This window comes from Cebus imitator, unplaced genomic scaffold (assembly GCF_001604975.1).
Source record: "Cebus imitator isolate Cc_AM_T3 unplaced genomic scaffold, Cebus_imitator-1.0 Scaffold111, whole genome shotgun sequence".
NCBI lineage: Eukaryota > Metazoa > Chordata > Mammalia > Primates > Cebidae > Cebus > Cebus imitator.
The window spans coordinates 2,885,471-2,902,121 of record NW_016107426.1 but is presented as its reverse complement, the minus strand read 5'-3'; the positions used below and the strand labels follow the sequence as shown (position 1 = coordinate 2,902,121).

General features: G+C 40.7%; 1 protein-coding gene across 3 annotated transcripts in view; it reads left to right on the top strand.

The window, feature by feature from the left end:
- The window catches only part of ETV5 (ETS variant transcription factor 5), a 69,662-nt gene that overhangs the window by 23,773 nt on the left and 29,238 nt on the right, over positions 1-16,651 (top strand). For all 3 annotated transcript variants that reach the window (XM_017538414.2, XM_037741963.1, XM_017538413.2), the window contains exons 6-7: positions 6,720-6,849; positions 7,772-8,059. In XM_017538414.2, the coding sequence (XP_017393903.1) occupies positions 6,720-6,849; positions 7,772-8,059 (418 nt within the window). The remainder of the gene's footprint in view (positions 1-6,719; positions 6,850-7,771; positions 8,060-16,651) is intronic.

Here is a 16,651-nt window from a genome sequence, read left to right as displayed (position 1 = left end):
AAGAAAACCTTATTAGGCAAGATGGGTTTGGTGTTTCCTTAAAAAAAAAAAAATCCTTTTGAATGGAACTGTCTTTCACCATAACATTCAACAAAAGTGTTTTCCTACGTTTTGGTCCTTGGGGCTGTAATAGCGAAGTTTACCATTAGCACAGACATGGGGTGGCTGCCTTGAACAATCCATGGGCCTGTACTTGTGAGCAGGAAACAGATTTTGTCAGCAGAGGGAATTATTATTTCTCTCAAATGGACCAGTTTATTTTTTCTATTTTGAAACAACGGAGTTGTTTCTTTGGAAGACTGTTTCTAGACCACAGAAGAAGGATTTTCTAACATTTGAGAAATCTTAGTATTAACTCTGTGGTGCTATTTGATGAGGACCGGGCTGCTTTTTTTAAAAGTAGGAATTTAATTAAAATAACATACAGAGATCATAGCTGCTTGATGAATTCTCACAAATGGTATACACATTTAGATCAGAAAACGGAACTTATCGGACTATAAGAAGACTCCTATGCCCCTTTAACAGGTACTGCTTTCTCAAGAGAAGCCACCCTGCTGGCTTTCAAACGCTGTAAATTAGTTTTATCTTTTTTTGAACTTCACATAAATGGATTTACATGGCATATACACTTTTGTTTCTGGCTTCTTTTAGCTCAGCATATTTGTGAGATTCATCCACGTTGTTAGGCGTAATTGCAATTTCTTCATTCTCCCTTTTGTGTAATACTAAGATTTTGTTGGGGATTGCATTGAACCTATAGATAAATTTGAGAATAATTGATATCTTTATAATGTCAAGCTTTCCAATTCACTAGCATGATCTATCCTTCCATTTCTTTAATTTTTCTTAGTGTGTTGTGGTTTTCAGTGTAAGCATCTTTTTTCTTTGTTTTTTCTTGAGATAGGGTCTCACTCTGTTGCCCAGGCTGGAGTGCAGTAGCATGATCACCACTCACAGTAGCCTCGGTCTCCTGGGCTCAGGTGATCCTCCCACCTTACCCTCCCACAAAGCTGGGACCACAGGTGCACACCACAGTCCTGGCTGAATTTTTTTTTTTGTATTTTTTGTAGAGACAGGATTTTGTTAAATTGCCCGGGCTGGTCTCAAACTCCTGGGCTCAAGTGATTTGCCCTACCTTAGCCTCCCAAAGTGCTGAGATTACAGGCATGAGCCACCATGCCTGGCCCAGTGTAGACATCTTATATGTCTTTTATTAGATGTTTTCCTAGGTATTTGATGATTTAGTTGATATTGTAAATGTATGCTTTTAATTTCACGTTGTTTTAGTTACTGTATATTGAAAGGTTAACCTCATGACTGATGACCTTGCCTACTGATTCTTATACTTTGTGGGTATTTTGTATTTTCTATGTACCCAACCAGGCCATCTGTTAATAATTACAGATTTTTTCCCTTCTTTCTAATTTGCCTTGTGTTTATTCTTCTTGCCTTATTGCATTGGCTAGGCACCAGGCCTGGATTTTTTTTTTTTTTTTTTTTTTTTTTTTGAGACGAAGTCTCACTCTTTTGCCAGGCTGGAGTGCAGTGGCACGATCTTGGCTCACTGCAACCTTTGCCTCTTGGGTTCAAGTGATTCTCCTGCCTTAGCCTCCCGGGTGCCTGGGATTACAGGCGTCTGTCACCATACCTGGTTAATTTTTGTATTTTTAATAGAAATGGCATTTCACCATGTTGGCCAGGCTGATCTTGATCTCTTGACCTCATGATCTGCCCGCCTCTGCCTCCCAAAGTTCTGGGATTACAGGCATGAGCCATTGCGCCCAGCCCAGACCTGGATTTTGATATCTGTGTCAGACAGAAAAATCATCTAAGGGGTTTCCTAGTCTAAGAAGAAAAGCAGCCATGAAGTTGGTTAACTTGTGAGCATCACATCTAAATTTAAAATGGTGCTATGGTTGTCTGCAAGGCAATACATGTACTTGATTGTGCATACCCACCGAATTATAAATCTTACCAGCTAGCTGCCCTTCTTTTTCCTACCCCTGACAAGCTGAGACTGTCACATATATTTGTGCTTAGATCCTTAGCAGAGTTCTTGTAGTCAAACAGGGATCCAGACAGCTCACTCAGGATCTTCTTGCCCCAGTGGTAATAGTAAAACAGTTGTCCAGAAGCAATTTCAGGGCGGGGCAGGGCTTATGCGGAGAGAGATGGCATTCATGGCTGCAGTGAGGAGTCTCGGTAGTAGTGACCCCTGTACAAGATACCCGGTCTTCTGAAGTTCTGGCAACTGTCTGAATGAGCAGAAGATTCTGATCAGCTCGACTATAGAAGGGAGAGTGAGACCTTTTAGATGGAATGCTAGAATGGGAGGCAAGGATTACAAAAAGTAAAGGCTACCAGGCGCAGTGGCTCACATATGTAATCCCAGCACTTCGGGAGGCCAAGGCGGGTGGATCACAAGGCCAAGAGATCGAGACCATCCTGGTCAACACGGTGAAACCCCGTCTCTACTAAAAATACAAAACATTAGCTGGGCATGGTGGCGCATGCCTGTAATCCCAGCTACTCAGGAGGTTGAGGCAGGAGAATTGCCTGAACCCAGGAGGCGGAGATTGCGGTGAGCCGAGATCGCGCCATTGCACTCCAGCCTGGGTAATGAGCGAAACTCCGTCTCAGAAAAAAAAAAAAAAAAAGGAGGCTAAGGCATGAGAATCGCTTGAACCGGGAAGGCAGAGGTTGCAGTAAGCCGAGATCGCGCCACTGCTCTCCAGCCTGGGCAAAGAGAGCAAAACTCTGTCAAAAAAAAAAAAAAAGTGAAGACTACTGGAGTTAGAGATGTCATTGCCTGTAACAATGGAGGTGTAATAGAGATCCTGGTCATTTTGGTGTCCAAGAGCTAGGGGAAGGCGTAAGTCCTTGAGTGGGTTTTGGGGTATGAGGTGTGCAGGGTAAGCATGACGATACAACTCTGAGAGCTGGAGGAAAATATCCTTCTGCTGTTTCTCTTGTGCTGTCTTCCTTCTCTCTTTCCCTATTTTTTTTAATCCATTTTTGATTGGTCTTTTTTCTCTCGGGTTCCTTCCGGGGGCCAATATATTGAAAAGACTAACAGCTGCATAGATAGGAATCCTGGCCACTGACCAGCTGTGAGACCTTGGCAAGTTACTGAGAGCCTTGTTTTCGTGTTTGTAAAGTGAAGGCAATGGAAGCATTAATAGCTTTCTCGTGGAATTGGGAAGACTGAATGAAATGAGGCATATAAGAACTAGGCATAAAGGCAATGGTAAGGGGTCTGGCTGGCTGCCTCTTTCTTGGTCGGCCTTCTTTGTTCTTTTCCAGAGATACCAGTTCTTCTCATCCATTTTTCCTTTATTCTAGACCATTTTCTCTTAACCAGGTGTAAGTGGTATTTTTGTTTAGTTGAAAAAAAAGGTTTATGCCTTCTATTTTTAATGTACAAAGTGAAAGAGTGGAATATCTCCCATTTCTGCCAGTGTGGTAGGAGATTACTAAAATGACAGTGCGGGGCCCTTGCCTCTTCTCCCCTCAAATAGCAGCAGCCCCAAGACCTTTAGTTCCTTGGGCCTCAGGATCCTTATCTATAAATGTAAGGGATTGAATTGAGTGTACTGAAGCCCTAATCTATCTCTAATTGCATCTTTGAGAAGATGCTAAAAGTCAGATGTCTCACTAAATTAGGCATGCCATGAGGAAAGGACCATGTCTGTTTTGCTTAGTATCATATACCCCGAATGTCCAGAATACCTGACCCATCAAAGATACTCCGTGAATGAATGAATGGAAAAAGAAGGAAAGAAAGATCTTCATGACAAAGAAGATAGTCCATGTTCATCAGAAATTATTGTCAGGGCACCACTGACTTTGTGGGCCCCTCTTCTGTAATTCTGAGCTTAAACTCAAAGTTTCTAATTGCAGAAGATGTTTATTAGCTCAAATCCTCAACTTTTTTTTAGCATTTCTTTTCAAACTTCCTGAAGAGTTCATGATCCCTTTTCAGTTCCAATTTGTTGCCATCCTTTATAGTCCTGGGTCTCTGTCATCATTTAGAAAGTCAGCTGTGCAAAGGTAAATACTATTTTTGAAAGCACAGGGTGTAATTACACATCATAGCACCATCTGCAAGGTGCTGTGCCCTTTTCTTTCTTTCTCAAGGCAGCACCGCATTCCTCATTTTACAAATGAAGAAACAGACTGAAAGCGAGGAGCATTCCTTGGGCTTCTGAGTTCCTGCTTTAAATACACCACTATCTCTGACTAACACATGCCATAATTAGGCTCCTTCACACATCCTCTAGTCCCACAGACCTTTGAGGAGCTGAGCCTTGTTCCTCACCACTGACAGGGCCCCTCATGGCCTTCCTGTCGGTGTAGATCTGTGAAACTTTCCATTCTCGTTCTGTCATGTCTTATCCTGGGGAGAAAGTATATATAACTAACTAACATTGTACCCTGCCTTGTAGGGTAGATATGGTCCCTGCCTTCAAGGTTAAGAACAAATTGGAAATATCCATTTGTTCATGTATATACTTTTTGAACTCCCCCTTTGTATAAAGAATATACTATTCCACATATAAGACATTTTGGGGTAGAAGGTACTATATAATTTAGAGCCAAAATGATGTGGCACACACCAAGAGTACTGTCTAGATTTGAAGAAACCAAGACATCAGTTCGTGGGCTGGTTAGATCCTTTTAAATATGTGCAGTTCCTGAAACAATTACAAAATGTTTCTTTCTGGGCAACTTTGGCATACCCTCTGGTGTTAGACTTGTCAGCAGAACTGGTAACTGTTACAATAATATTGTGAAAATGTCAAGACATTTCTAAAACCTGAAATAAGACCATTGAATAGCACTCTAATTGTTTTCTTTCCAAACTTACCTAAAGCGTGATTGCAAATGATTATCTTTAGATAAAGCAAGAAAGTAGAAGTTTCAAGGACATGTAGCTTTTGTTTAAATTGGGTCATCGTTACCTTTCTTCATTGTTTTGTCAAAACTTTTATAGCAGAAGACTGGTGAGAGGAAGGGCAGTGACCACAGGCATTGCTGAGAACTGTCAGTCTATCCACTGCATTGGGGGAAGGGATTTCTGTGTCAAATTCTCATTTGCTAGCAACATTCAAACAACAAGCTTCCTTATTTTCTGTGTCTGAATATCTGAAACAGTTGATAACAATTGAGTGTTGGCTGCCATGATGTCATCATCAAAAAGATCACGAGAGAAACTCTAATGACTTCTAAATATCATCTGCTAGTTCTCAACTTATTTTATGTATTCAGGAAAAGCAGTTGGCATTATGTAAGAAAGGAATTATAAAAATCTAACCTTTTCAGTCACTGGCAGGACTTTGCAGCAACATTGCTTTATAACCTTGTCATCTGTGATAGAGTCATCTGTCTCGTGTTCACTCCTGAGTTCAGAATTTGGGATTATAGAGGCACCTGAGGGGCCAGTTGGCTGGAAGACTGTTCAGTCTTATCGGATGTTAAGTAGAAAAGTGATGATTGTTTAGCTAATTCTATGTAGTATAATCACCGAGAATTAACCTAACTCCTAAAGTTGTTTTAGGAGTAAACATTGAGTCAAACTGAAAATGTTCCTGGGTCACCAGAGCATACACTGTAGTTAGCTATTTAATGAGACCTTTGATACAGTGGCCAGTGGCCAGCACAGAAGCTTAACTTGCTCTCCTTCCCCTCCTTCCAAAGGCAGCTAGACCAGGAGAACCCATTCTAAGTCAACTAGAAGGCAGCTCGTATAGTGCAACATCTTCGGAAGGCATCTTTCCACTTTGGATAAAATGCTCTCTCTGAAACAATTTGGCTCTTAGAGAAGACAGAAGAGGCAAACTTGAGTTTTTGTTCTTTGGGTTTTTTTGGCCACTACATTTCAATCACCTTGATTTGAAAAATTCTTGTTACTCTGCCCTCTCAGAATCCTCTATGGAATATGTAGTTGGCTTCCAAACCAAAAGCAGTAACTCCATGTATTTATTTTCATCTATGAAAGGACTAGTTATGCAAACCCGCCCTTGCCGCTCTGTCACTGAGACAGGCCTGGAGCAGATGTTGTAAGCACAAAGGTAGCCAGGCTTTCTGCATTCTGTATTCAGTAGCCTTTCCTAGGTAGTGTGTTGGTCTGTTGTTTTATTCCTTTGCTTTTAAAATTTTTGGAATACCTCAAAAATTGAGTATTTCTTGCTGAGAGCTGATATTTAAAGTTACTTGAGGAAGGGCTTTTTAAAAATTCTATATTTAATTTGTAAATATGCATCTGAATAAGAAGTATATTTGCCACAGCAATTTTAAGCCTTTGCTAAGCTTACATGTGTTGGTAATGTCTACCAACACATGTTTGGTCATTTTGTTCTTTTTGGAAATGAAATTCTTCATGTCTGCAGTCACTTGCATTTTTGGTAAAAACCCATTACCTGCAAGATTTTTAAGGGTTTTGCAGCTTTCTAGAAAGCAAGACCCATGACTAAAGAAGTTTGGGAAAAAAGACTTGGCTAATTAAAAGTGTCAGATGATGACTTCTGACTTTGAAGAATTTAATTGGCTTTAGATGGGAGGCTGTGTGTTGAAGTGTTTTGCTTTTTCTGACATGTGACTTGACATGAGTTCCAAGAACAATCAGCTAGTTAGAAGGTTTGCAGAAGGAAGCACTGTGCTCCCTGCTAATCAGCTGTTCTCTCTCTATTCCCCTCTCATCCCTCTTCTGATTTTAGTGGTGCTTCATGCCCCACCTCCAACCAAGATCAAACGGGAGCTGCACAGCCCCTCCTCTGAGCTGTCGTCTTGTAGCCATGAGCAGGCTCTTGGTGCTAACTATGGAGAAAAGTGCCTCTACAACTATTGGTAAGTGGGCAAGTGGCATCGAAGAAAGGCTGCCTAGAAAGGCTCTGGATGTCGCCATCAAGCTGAATGTTCCCTCCTGGTGTCACCCAGCAGACCCTGGGGTAGAACACATCCTTCTTTCATGGCAGTGTTATCCTGGCCCCCGTGGGATAATGTACTGCACACAAAAGAAAACTGTTAAAGCCTTGTGGCTCTTCAGGGCACTAAGTTCATAGGGTACCCAGTCCTTCTAGGGAAGGAGTCTCAATCCTGGGATATTTGATCTGTGGCTTTGAGGCAGATAATATATACTTCTTCATGTCTATCATATGTTAATGTGAACTTTAAGCACCAAAGAGGTAATCTCCAAATCAGAATATATGAAAAGTCTTAATGCTTGTGCCCTTTACTTAAGAATATCCAGGGCCCAGGAATGAAGCTTAAATTTTAAATCATTCTTTGCTCTAGAAGATAAACATAGATTTGCCTGAAAGGGGGAGGAGAGGAGTTGTTAATTCAAGTGATGTCACAGCACAAATGTACCTTCAACACAGATTCTGACTAATTCCTGGGAACCTTGGAACACTTGGGAGAGGGGACCAGAGAACACCTGGCAAAGCGTAAATTCTCCCCTCACCCACCCACCCTACACAGGCATACACGGAGAGTTCTTTTAGAAGGAGGGAAAAAGGAAACCGGAAGCAGAGGCTAAAATTATCCTTGAGAAAAATCACTAGAAGTGTTAAACAAGTCCCTGTGACGCAGTGTGTTTGTCACTTTTCGGAGGTACAAATATCCCCTCGGGGCTACGAGTGATTTAACTATGTTAATGCTGTTATTTCCTGGCAACAATGGGCTGCAAACTAGCTTTCTGCTGGATCTGGTAACCATGCTAATTGGCTTCATTTCGGCTTAATGGTTTCTTCTCTTTTTCTCTTTACAGTGCCTATGATAGGAAGCCTCCCTCTGGGTTCAAGCCATTAACCCCTCCTACAACCCCCCTCTCACCCACCCATCAGAATCCCCTATTTCCCCCACCTCAGGCAACTCTGCCCACCTCAGCGCACGCCCCTGCAGCTGGCCCTGTTCAAGGTGTGGGCCCCGCCCCCACCCCCCATTCGCTTCCAGAGCCTGGACCACAGCAGCAAACATTTGCGGTCCCCCGACCACCACATCAGCCCCTGCAGATGCCAAAGATGATGCCTGAAAGCCAGTATCCATCAGAACAGAGGTGGGTGTTAATCTGGGCTTCTTTCCTTAACTGCTGCCATCATCCTGGTCCTTTCTCACTGGGAGAGGGGAAGCAGTTCGTCTTATTTACCAGGTTCTTAAAAAGTTACCACTGCACTGAGCCAGCTTGTGAGACAAGACTAATAACAATAATACGAATATGACTGTTTATATACCACCCTATTCCCAAGGTACTCTAGATGGTTGATGAACTACGACATCCTTATGAAATAGGTAAGGGAGAGGTAATAGGTATTCTTCTCCCTCACAGAACTAGAGGAAGAATGCCTTGCCAGGATACAATATTGACCTTCACTGAGGGCAGGTTCCGGACTCCTCATTGGATGCTGCCTACTATTAATAGAATTGAACTTTGGTTATTACTATTTCAATTACATAAAAGGAATGATTGCTGAGTTACACAAGGTAGCCTTACTCATCTGATTTTAACACATTTTAACAGTAGGAGATTAGTTAAGGACCTTGTTTATACACCTGCTTTTGAGATAGAAATCTGGTTACGCTGCACGTGGTTTTACATTTCTGCAGACATTGAGGCATCAGGAGTAACTTTTCCAGAGTCATTCATTTGTCAAAAAATTGTGTGAAGGGAGCCTTCTCCGCACACTCCAAACCTGACCTCTTAAATATACTGGATAGTACACAGAAAATGAGACGGACTAAAATCCCTGGTTTGATTTTTGTAAAAGTAATAGAAATTACAGTCATGGATAATATCAAACTTAATAATCATATATATGACCTCTTAAAGTCCCAGCCTTCTAAGTTTATTAACTGTGGTATTCTAGAATGGATGCTTGTGGCCTTGTTTTATATAAGATGTGCTGGGGGCCTGTCTTTTTTTATTTCAAGTTTCTCTGGGATTAGGAGATAACCACAGGTGGGTGGCTGTCAACAATATTACCAAGGGATCCCAGATGGCAACCGTGGTATTTCATATCTACTATCTTACATTGTGTGGATCAGGGTGGGGGGCGGCAGTGGGGCAGAAGTAGGAAGAATACATGAGTGTGCCTTTCCCAGGCCTGGTCCATTCCAGATGCCTACCAGTATTTACTTGGAGATCACTTTATTTCTAGATGAAATGCAGGAAAATAAAAAATAAGGTACCTTTGTCTGGTTCTGATCCCCTTCCCATTTTGCTCTGAAAGTCACCATTAAGAACTGCAAAATATGGCCGGTTGGTGTTTATTCCTTGGTTAGGCACAAACACTCGTGTTACACAGGGCCCAAGGGGTGAGCACTGATGGACTGGCTGGGAGTGGGCCTCTGTTGCCACCAGGGTCTCACCTCGAGGACACAGCTGCCACTGAGCTTTTGGCAATTGTTACCTTGTACTAACAGCCTTTACTTGTTCGGGAGAATTTGGATACTTGTTTTTTTGTGTAAAAATTGTAGATTTTTTTTAAAGTTGGCAACTAATTCAAATTCAAAACAACACCACTCTGCAGACTAAACAAAACTTCTCTGGGCAAAATCATCCTGCAGGCCTGCCAACTTGTGAACTCTGGCCTAGATATAATTTTTATTTCAATGGTTTTTTTGGTGGTTTTAAAGAGCATCTTGCTGATTCTCTGCAAGGGTTATGGGGAAACTGGGGAGCCAGGGTGGGGTGGGCCATATATTCAATATTTGGAATTCTTAGCAAACTTCTATTTGTTATACCATGAAGCATAAAAGAAAATTCCTTTATGTACTATTTCCCCCTCAATCTGTGTTTTTTATCCAAGGGGCTTATGTAACATACTGTATTAACAGTTAACTGAGTTGGGAGACAAATATCCTAGTTCTCCTGGAGAACTGGGAGATGGGTAGCCCCAGTCTCAGGTGAAATAAGTCTGTCCTGAGAAGGCAGGAGGTTTAGATTCCTGGGATTTATAAGTTATTTGCCTTTGAGTGTCCAGAGGAAGAGAGGAGGGAACCAGAAAGCAGGTATTTCTTTTTTAGGGTGGTTCCTCCTTGAAGTCTGCCTGTACATCCTGGACTTACTTTTCCTTATACTCTGCCTTTAGGACTCATGGATCTAAAATTGAAAGATCTCACACATACACTGGGGCGATACAGAGATCCTAGAGAGAATTGAGGTGAAGGGTGAGGTATTCTGTAAGCTATAACCAAATCTATTAAAAACAACATTGGGCACTTGGGTTTCTACACGAGAGTGCTGTCCTCTCGAAGGTCCCCACGGGAGTGTGGAGGGGAATTTTCCATGCAGATTCCTTGTTCCATTCAGAGATAGAGTTGGTGGGCCTGGGGCAGATCCTGGATGTGTTCTTGCCATACTTTGGGAAATTGTGATCCAGCTCTCTCTACCCTCATCCGTATTCCACCCTACCTTTATTTCAATCATATATTATCAAATTTTGTTCTTACTGCCTTTGTCTATTAATATGTCCATCCATGTGGTAGCTGTGTGACATAACACATCAAAACCATGACAGTCATTTTGCTTCTAGATACTAGATAGCCCACAGAAAATGAGGCAGACTAAAATCCCTGTTTTGATTTTTATGAAAGTAATAGAAATTACAGTCATGGATAATATCAAGCTTGATAATCATACATTTAATAACTTTTATGCCTGCCTAAAAGTGGGGCAGATTACTTTTATTGGTGACTATAGATTGTCTCTCAGCTTAGAACTTTTTATTAAAATTAGAGGGACTACTACTTCAAAACGAAATCCTTAACACAAGTATATGGTATTTTGTATGATAGAAATAAATAGAGTCTGATTTGAACCTTTTTTTTTTTTTTTTTTTTTTTTTTTTTTTTTTTTTTTTTTTTTTTTTTTTTTTTTTTTTTTTTTTTTTTTTTTTTTTTTTTTTTTTGAGACGGAGTTTCGCTCGTTACCCAGGCTGGAGTGCAATGGCGCGATCTCGGCTCACCACAACCTCCGCCTCCTGGGTTCAGGCAATTCTCCTGCCCCAGCCTCCTGAGTCGCTGGGATTACAGGCACGCGCCACCATGCCCAGCTAATTTTTTGTAGTTTTAGTAGAGACGGGGTTTCACCATGTTGACCAGGATGGTCTCGAGCTCTTGACCTCGTGATCCACCCGCCTCGGCCTCCCACAGTGCTGGGATTACAGGCTTGAGCCACCGCGCCCGGCCTGATTTGAACCTTTTAACAGTCCTGTGATGTAGACAGAGTAAAAATATCTCATTTTACAGATTAGAAATCAGGCCTCAGCACATTTAAAAGACTTTTTTTTTTTTTGAGACTGAGTCTGTCTCTGTCACCCAGACTAGAATGCGGTAGCGCGATCTCGGCTCACTGCAACCTACACCTCCCTGGTTCAAGTGATTCTTCTGCCTCAGCCTTCTGAGTAGCTAGGACCACAGGCATGCGCCACCACACCCAGCTAATTTTTATACTTTTAGTAGAGATGTGGTTTCACCATGTTGGCCAGGATGGTCTCAATCTCTTGACCTTGTGATCTATCTGCCTTGGCCTCCCAAAGTACTGGGATTACAGGCGTGAGTCACTGCGCCTGCGCCAGTTAAAGGACTTTCTAAAGCTCACACAGCCAAAAACAAGGTCCTACATTCAGCAACCAAAACCTTTCATGACGTATAATTACGCCATTTGTTTCAGTTATGATTTTATTTGGGTGCTCACATCCACTAATCTCTGCTATAAAAACTGCATAATTGACCTACATAAAGTTGTTTTGACCTTGAATATTATCTATCTCTTCAACTACAAAATCTTACTAAATTCCTACATCACTTAATCCAAACCAGTGTGCTTAACATGTATCTTTTTCATTTTGCTTGGTGTGCCTTATCTGTTCTGTTGAAAAGAGTAAGCTCTTTGAGGGTAAAAACCTATGATTTAGACTCCTTTCTTTAGGCCACATTTAGCCCTGCCTTTTATTTGTCTTCAGTGTATGTTTATTGATAGTGATAGAAGTTTGCTAAAATTACACCTTAAATGACTGAAATGTAATCTAGTCAAAAGTACATCCTTCCCGGACATGGCGGCACACACCTGTAGTCCCAGTTATTCTGGAGGCTAGTGGGGGGAAGGGGGTGGGGGTCACTTGAGCCCAGGAGTTCTGGGCTGTAGTACACTATGCCGATCTATCAGGTGTCCACACTAAGTTTGGCATCAATATGGTGACCTCCTGGGAGTGGGGTACACCAAGTTGCCTAAGCAGGGGTGAACTGGCCCAGGTCAGAAACAAAGCAGGTCAAACTTTACATGATCTCATTGCGCCACTCTTCTCCAGCCTAGGCAACACAGTGAGATCCCCAACACTAAGAAAATAAGGAAGAAAGAAAAAAGTACATTCTTAGTGTTTTATATTATCTTAGCATATAATTCTTCACAACTTAATTTATTTTTAGAAGATAAATACTGTGTTTGAAAGCCATGATTTATACTGGTGATTTCCTCCCTGCAAGGAGAGGGGAAAAGACATGTAATTTGGCATGTTCAGACATGTTCCACTTATCCTGAAAGACCAGCTGCTCCTGGAAGAGAATGTTTTTTCCTTTAGCCATCCCAATCTTGAGTTTTTTCATTGTGTTATTTATGATGTTTACATGTGCTGGGTGGAAGAACTTAACGAAAATATTCTTATGTTATGCCTATAGTACTGGCCATATATATTTTTGGCTTTTATTAAACCATATTTCATTACATCTTGAGTTGAGGAAAGCCCTACAGTTCAACAGAAGAGGCTCTACTAAGGAAAATGTATCATCTAAGAATTTTGGAATACATTGCTTTCTCACTTACTTGACATCAACCAAAGTGGCAGAAACCCAAGACGCAGCAGAAGAATCCTCTGCTTCTGGATAGCCCTTACGATGTTGTAGTAGGCTAGCATGCTGTAGTTGACAGAACATAATGTGTTGTGCTGGAATCATCAGGAAAAGGTCACTTGGGTAGTGTCTTCTGAAGGAAGAAATGGCCTAACCTGTTTGATAATGTCGAGAATGTCTCCCTCAGTGGTTATTGTCGAGGATTCAAAGCTTAAAGGGATGGGCTAAGTTTGTGGAATTTTGATTTAACAGAAACTACTAATTCCTTAGGGATGCTAGATAAATTAAGAGATTTAATACACTCAAGGTTTTCCTCTTGTTTTTTCTTCCTCTCTTAAAGTTCATTACCCTTAAAGTAAATTGCTGTTCATTTTTATCTTTCAGATTTTGTAGTACAATAATTTTTAGAGAGGGATGAACTTGACTGTAAGTTACATTTGTAGCCTGGACTGGAATAAAGTGAATGTGTATGACACATCTCTTCTGCAAGTGCCTGTTAATAGCACGTTGTACATGGCAGCACAAATTCACTTTGGGATCCGAAACTGAGTTTCCTGGATGCTTAATGGAACCTTCTTTGACAGACTGAATAATGTACTTGTAATGGTTAGAGTGCAGAGTATTTTTTAGTTCTGAGTCTTAAGAGAGTGCTTTTTGCTTTTCGTCATGTTTACGCTTCTTGTTACCTTTTAACAAGCTATAAGACATTGCCTTTTATCCCCAGTTTACTGAAAGTTTTTAACATGAATAGAGGTTGAAATTCATTAAACATTTTTATTGCCTCTATTGAGATGATCAAATAATTTTCTCCTTTAATTTCTTATATGGTGAGTTACATTGATTTATATGAAACCAACCTTGCATTCTTGTGACAAACCTAGCTTGTTTACTCTTTTTTTTTTTTTTTTTTTTTTTTTTTTTTTTATTTCCTTGAGACAGAGTCTTGCTCTGTCACCCAGCCTGGGGTACAGTGCCATAATCTCAGCTCACTGTAACCTCCACCTCCCAGGTTCAAATGATTCTCCTGCCTCAGCCTCCCTAGTAGCTGGGAGTATAGGCACGTGCCACCACACCTGGTTAATTTTTGCATTTTTAGTAGAGACAGGGTTTTGCCATGTTGGCCAGGCTGGTCTTGAACTCCTGACCGTAGGTGATCCGTCCACTTTGTCCTTCCAAAGTGCTGGGATTACAGGCATGACGCCTAACCCTAACTTGCTTATTTTGTATTGTCTTTTGTACATTGCTGAACTTGGGTTTTCTAATATAAATATGTAAGACTTCCACACGTGTATTCATGATTGAGAAAAGTACGTAATTTTTCTTTTCTTTCTTTCTTTTTTTTTTTTTTTTTGAGACCAGGTCTCACTCTGTTGCCCAGGCAATGGCGAGATCTCAGCTCACTGCAACCTCCACCTCCTGGTTCAAGTGATTCTCCTGCCTCAGCCTCCTGAGTAGCTGGGATTACAGGCATACACTACCACGCCCAGCTAATTTTTGTGTTTTTAGTAGAGACGGAGTTTCACCATGTTGGTCAGGCTGATCTCGAACTCCTGACCTCCTGATCCACCCACCTCAGCCTCTGAAAGTGCTGGATTACAGGTGTGAGCCACTGCACCCGACCATAATTTTTTCTTCTTAAATTGTCCGTGCTAGGTTTTAGCATTGAGGTTATACTCATCAAATGAGTAGAGGGTGTCTTCCCTTTTCTATATTTTAGAATATCTCATGTGAAATTGGAAGTCTTTATTCTTTGAATTTTTGGAAGAATTTACTGGTAATACCATTTGGGCCTGATGTTTGTTTATAGGAAGATTTTTAATTACTGGTTCAGTGTCTTCACATTTTATAGTTTTGCCCTGGATTTTTATTTAGTTTAACAAATTTAATAAATTAATTTTTCTAAGACATCCATTTTGTGTGAGTTTTAAAATTAATTGACATAAAGTTATTCATGGTGCCCTTTCTAAAATCTCTTTAGCATCTGCAGTTGTCTTTTTCATTTTTAATATTATTTATCTAGATTTTTTTTTCTTAGTCTTGGCAGACAGTATTGTCTTTTCAACAAATCTACTTTTGGCCTTATTCCCTCTCTTGGGTGTTTCTGTTTCATTGATTTCTGCTCTCACTAAAATACTTTATTCTTTGTTTTCTTTGGGTTTATTCTGTTTTTCTGACTTCTTTGGTTGTGTGATGAGCTCATTAATTCTTAGCCCTTTTTCTTTATAATGTATAAGCACATAACCGTATACAGTTTCTCTTAGTGCTGGGGCGATTGCACGTGGAGGTTTGCCCAGGTCACTTATGGTCTGTCTACGCCTTGTCAAGAACTGATTGCTAATAGCTTCCCCTTGCACTCTCCAAAGGTTCCTGGTTTGGACAATCAGTTATTTGATCCCCCTACCCAAGTTCTGCTTTAGATACATCACACAAGTTCTAATTTACAGTATTTAAAAAATTTAGTTCCAAGTATTTTCTATTATTTCTTTCAACCTTGGAGTTCTTTATAGATATGTTTCTTAATTTCTAAACCTAATGGGATTTTTCTGGTTGCCTAGACTATGTGATTTTTATTTAAATCTCATCCAGAGAGTATTTTTAAATGATTGTAGAAACACTATAGGCCAGTGGCTCTGGAGCTGGACAGACTGACAGATCTGGGGTTGAATCGTTGCTGTGTGACCTCAGGCAGGCACTTAGAGTCTCTACACTTTGGTTTCCTCATCAAAATAGGGTAATAGATACTTACCGCATAGAAGCATTGGGTGGATTAAATAAAATCACACTTGGACAGAGAAGGTGTTCAGTAAATGTTATCTTCTATGACAATTTTACTTTTTCAAAATCACTTTTATTTTACACAAACTATACTAAAGGACACTTACTTAAATTATGTAGGTACCACAAACTGAGAAACTTCATTGTTTAATGTTAAGTTTTAAAATGTAATGCGCCCTTTATCCCTAATCTTTTCATCCTCACACTTAATAATAGTTTTTGTTTTGTTTTGACACTGCATCTTTATTGCACAGGCTGGAGTGCAGTGGCTCAATCTCAGCTTACTAAAACCTCCCCTTCCCAGGTTCAAACGATTCTCCTGCCTCAGCCTCTCTGGTAGCTGGGATTACAGGAGGGCACCACTATGCCTGGCTAGTTTTTGTATATTTAGTAGAGACGGGGTTTCACCATGTTGGCCAGGCTGGTCTCAAACTCCTGACCTCAGGTGATATGCCTGCTTTGGCCTCCCAAAGTGCTGGGATTACAGGTGTGAGCCACAGTGCCCAGTCAACTTACTAATGTTATATGTACAACTAATACTTTCACCGTCTGATATCCTGGGGGCTGAGAACCTTCATTGTTTAAAGTTAAGTTTTTAAAATCTGAGTTTCATCACCATCCTTCTCCCATATTTGATCTTGAGAAATCAGACAAACATGTAGGCCTAGAAATGACATACTTTTTGTTCCTCATCTCTCAATGTCTTCTCACAGCTTAGCTGACCCCATTGGAGCCTAAGCAATGCTGGCAGGCCTAAGGGAGTTGTTTCAGAGTTCTTTGGAGTGTTTAGGGACAGTATCTAGCTCTTCGTTACATCGCAGGAAACTAAACATTAATGTAAAGTTGGCACATTAATGTTTAGTAAAATCAGTAAAAATCAGCATTCTCTTCTGAAAAAGGAGAATGGTTGTTGAATAGGCAACCAGTGGGCTCTTGATTTATGCATGTATCGTGTGTGTTACAGTCTCCCAGTTCCTTAAAATCTTCTCTTTTATATATATATATATATATATATATATATATATAT